At 37.5% G+C, this 2020-nt stretch overlaps 1 gene segment (V, D, J or C); it reads right to left on the bottom strand.

The window, feature by feature from the left end:
- Nucleotides 1–751: 751 nt before the first annotated feature.
- On the bottom strand, nt 752–1456 carry LOC127546854 (T cell receptor alpha variable 38-1-like). The segment is given in 2 exon segments: nt 752–1104; nt 1336–1456. Coding segments are annotated over 2 exon segments (402 nt in total).
- Between the last annotated feature and the right edge of the window lie 564 nt (nt 1457–2020).

The raw sequence follows: 2020 nt of genomic DNA, 5'->3' as shown, positions 1-2020 counted from the left end.
ATGTATGTGTTTATACATGTATATTAATAAAATATGCATTCATAATCAAACAAAACTTAATTCCACATTGGTCATTGGCTGTGTCATAAATGTCTGTGTATATAAAAAGCATATTTTCATATATGTCTCTATACATGTAGATTATCTTGTTTATACATTTATACCTACAGTATATACATATACAAATATAATAGTACAGAGGATAGAGTACTGGACTTGCATCAGGAAGATGTTGATGGAGACCCTGTTCCATGCTTACAGAATCAAATTCTCCCTCACAGAGGACCTCAAACTTTTTAAACATGGGGCCAGTTCACTGTCCCTCAGACTGTTGGAGGGCTGGACTATAGTAAAAACAAAAACTTTGTTTTGTGGGCCTTTAAATAAAAAAAACTTCATAGCCCTGGGTGAGGAGGATAATTGTCCTCAGCTGCTGCATCTGGCCCGTGGGCCGTAGTTTGAGGACCCCTACTACTGGCTGGTGCCATCTTAGTACCCAAGGAGTTAAGTTTCAGAAGGGTTGCCAATCTAAATTGGCAGAAGGAATTTTCTCATAAGTTTCTCTTGTACCAAAGGCATCACAATTCAAGAATGCTCTTGAGGAATGTGGTTTATAGAACTTTTTCTTTGAAACCAGTTATGGTTTTTTTTTCTTAGAATGAAATGGTTTTTATTTTGAGATTCTTTCTGTGCTGCCTTCCTGTTGGGGTTTGAATGTCTCTCTCTCTGGACCCCCTGTAGCAGGTGGGAGTCATGCTAAGCACTGGTGTTTCTGTATATCTCCTTCTGTCACTTCTCCTTCTGTGGGCTCTTGTAAAGCACAGAAATATATCGCTGAGTCTCCCAACTGTAAAGCTGAGATGGTAAGATTGATGGTTTTGTCTGATTTCTGGAAATTCACTGAATATCGATTGATCCTTGCATTCATTTTCTTATAAACTTCCTGACGAATGAGTAAAATCAGCTCCCCACTGGAAGGCTGTTTGTACCAAGACAAAACATAATTACTGTCGCTGGTCTCATACTTGCAGTTGAGAGTCACAGTCTCTCCTTCCTTTCCAGACATTGCTGGTGGTAACTGAGTGACTTGGGCTGTGCTGATTCCTGCGGAAAAGAGAACAGAAAATTAATACTCTGTCATGACCCTTGAAGGGATTCCAAAGACATCTTAATATAAGACTAAGAAAATATATTGAAGGGCTCTAAACCATTTTCTCATTTTTCTTATTTCTATGTAGTTTAAAATTCTTGACAAAAATGACCATATACCAGAATCCCTTATTCCTTGAAAAGTAGCTCATTTCCCTGTCCCTGCCCTCTGAGTCATTCCTTTACCTAGGAAGATGGAGAATGTGATTGTCCATAGCAGACTTGGATTTGGCATGTTGGTGAAAATGTCTCTAGTTCTGTGTTGCTCTTTATTTTTAACAATTCTATGTAGAAGCCGGCAAGCCTTGGAGCCTTTCTGTCTCAGAAAGGAAATGAGGTTAGGGGGTGGTACAGATGTATATGTCATATTAGATTCCTCTGTATGTATATTGGAACGAGTTCCACTCATCCTTAGCTTCTATTCAACTTAGCTTTATTGCTTTCCTTTGAAAATGAGTTATATAATGTTTGAATTTGTCAGTGTTTGTGTAATGATTATAATAAGATGATGAGAGGTAGGAATATTAAGGAAAATCCTAGAATTTTGACATTGTCAGGTTGACTAAGATTGAGACAGTCCATGTTATAATATATATTAACAATTTTCTGTCATTATATTAACAATTACGTTTACAATTTTGTCAGTCTCAAATAGTCTCAAGTCCCAGAACCTTCTAAGTTGCTCTTTTATCAAATTGTTGCAGAACTAAAGGGGAAGGTAATGAACTGATTACTTATTCATTATACTAGGACCTGGCCAAATTTCCCTTTGCAAAGCAAGGACATCATAATATGGCTAGAGCTAAAGCAAATTAGAACTCCAGACTCAGGCTGGACATGTATAATGTGTCTGTGTGCTTGTGTGGAGTAC

The sequence above is a fragment of the Antechinus flavipes genome, chromosome 2 (assembly GCF_016432865.1).
Source record: "Antechinus flavipes isolate AdamAnt ecotype Samford, QLD, Australia chromosome 2, AdamAnt_v2, whole genome shotgun sequence".
NCBI lineage: Eukaryota > Metazoa > Chordata > Mammalia > Dasyuromorphia > Dasyuridae > Antechinus > Antechinus flavipes.
This window is presented reverse-complemented; position numbering and strand designations above follow the sequence as displayed.